Source organism: Opisthorchis viverrini (genome assembly GCF_000715545.1).
Source record: "Opisthorchis viverrini unplaced genomic scaffold opera_v5_73, whole genome shotgun sequence".
Lineage (NCBI taxonomy): Eukaryota > Metazoa > Platyhelminthes > Trematoda > Opisthorchiida > Opisthorchiidae > Opisthorchis > Opisthorchis viverrini.
In genome coordinates, this window is record NW_008751729.1 from 600,838 (window position 1) to 602,212 (window position 1,375).

At 45.2% G+C, this 1,375-nt stretch overlaps 1 protein-coding gene across 1 annotated transcript in view; it reads left to right on the forward strand.

The window, feature by feature from the left end:
- Positions 1–238: 238 nt before the first annotated feature.
- Positions 239–1,375, forward strand: part of T265_13511 (hypothetical protein) — a gene marked incomplete at both ends in the record, with an annotated part of 37,955 nt that continues 36,818 nt past the window's right edge. Inside the window, 2 exons of the mRNA XM_009169187.1 lie at positions 239–315; positions 349–660. Of these exons, the coding sequence (XP_009167451.1) occupies positions 239–315; positions 349–660 (389 nt within the window). The remainder of the gene's footprint in view (positions 316–348; positions 661–1,375) is intronic.

The following is a 1,375-nucleotide window of genomic DNA, read 5'->3' on the forward strand; positions in this document are numbered from 1 at the left end:
TTTGTTGAGAATTGTTTAAGCCTACTCAATATCCACGAAATTTAAGCCCCCCGATATTCCTATTTTACTGGTTGCTATGGCTGAGCACGTAAATACGGAGGATGATTTTGTGGAGAATTTAGCTCGTCAAAGTTTCTTCTCATTCAGTGCATTTCAAGTCACTGTGAAAGAGTACTAGGCAAAATATTCCGTTGTTTTCGTCCGTATAAACTCCAAAAAGAGCAGTAATTCACTGCTTTTGTATGAAAAAGCCTTCCACCGTTTCAGCAGACATCCCTGCAGACGAAGCCGAAGCCGTAGAATTCGTCGCAGTTAGTAAGTTCATGGTTGATTGTGTGTACGTTGTAGCACACGTGGTACTGATTGTCCGGCAAGGCTCCACGTTCGCCAGTACCATGACTGCTTGAGGGTTACTTCCTACTACCTGGAGCACAACCATCCACTCAGCAAGTTTATTTTTGACAGGCTACCCATCAACCGGCGACTGACAAATGATGAATTAAAGGAGTGTTTTACCCTTTTGAAATACGGTGCTCCGTCATCGGAGATTCAGCAGTACGTCGCCGACCACATTAGAAAGGTACTCACTATCAAGGATGTGCGTAACTATCGCGCCAAATGTCGAGCCCCATTGTCAAGTAGGTCGTTGGTTAACTTTTAGTCGGTTTCTTAGATGACATGTCGTCCACCATAACCAAGTTTCAAGGGTGCGGTCGCGTGCTGCTGGTGGAAACGGAGCGTGGCAGATATAGTCACCTGTGCTTTTCTCGAACGCAGCAGATAGCACTCTTTAGACGCTTCCCGGACGTTGTAAACGTTGATGCTACACATGGTACTAACCGTCTTGGGTAAATAAATTTAGAGCCCCTGAGGTTCGCTGTCAAGTAACAATTTTTATACATTCCTTGCGACGGATGGCATGGGTATCAGTCGACCCGTAAGGTATGCCTTTGTAGAAAGCGAGCATTTTGCGCCATTGTGCAAGCTGTTCAGCTTGTTCAAGGCTATGATGGGTGGACAATATGCATATGCATATACATATCACCGTTATTGCTGCGGCAATGAGCCCTGCCCGCTATGTGGAGAAAATCTTCATGCGCGTCCACCAAATGAGTGCACATGTATCAATTAAACTATTCCCATTAGTTGCCGGTCGGCAAAAAAGAGCTTGCTTTGATGTTGATCTTGATTGGTCTATGGAGGACAAGCCGAGTCTGCCCCGTAAGACAGTCGCAATAAAGCTGTTTTGTCCAATTTCGGAGTTGATGGATACCGGTAATTTGAGGCCTAATTTCTTAGCATACGCTTTATAGACCTTGCTTTCGTATCCAGTGATGACGAGGAATTCGTGTGACTGTAACTCGAGGACTCAAAT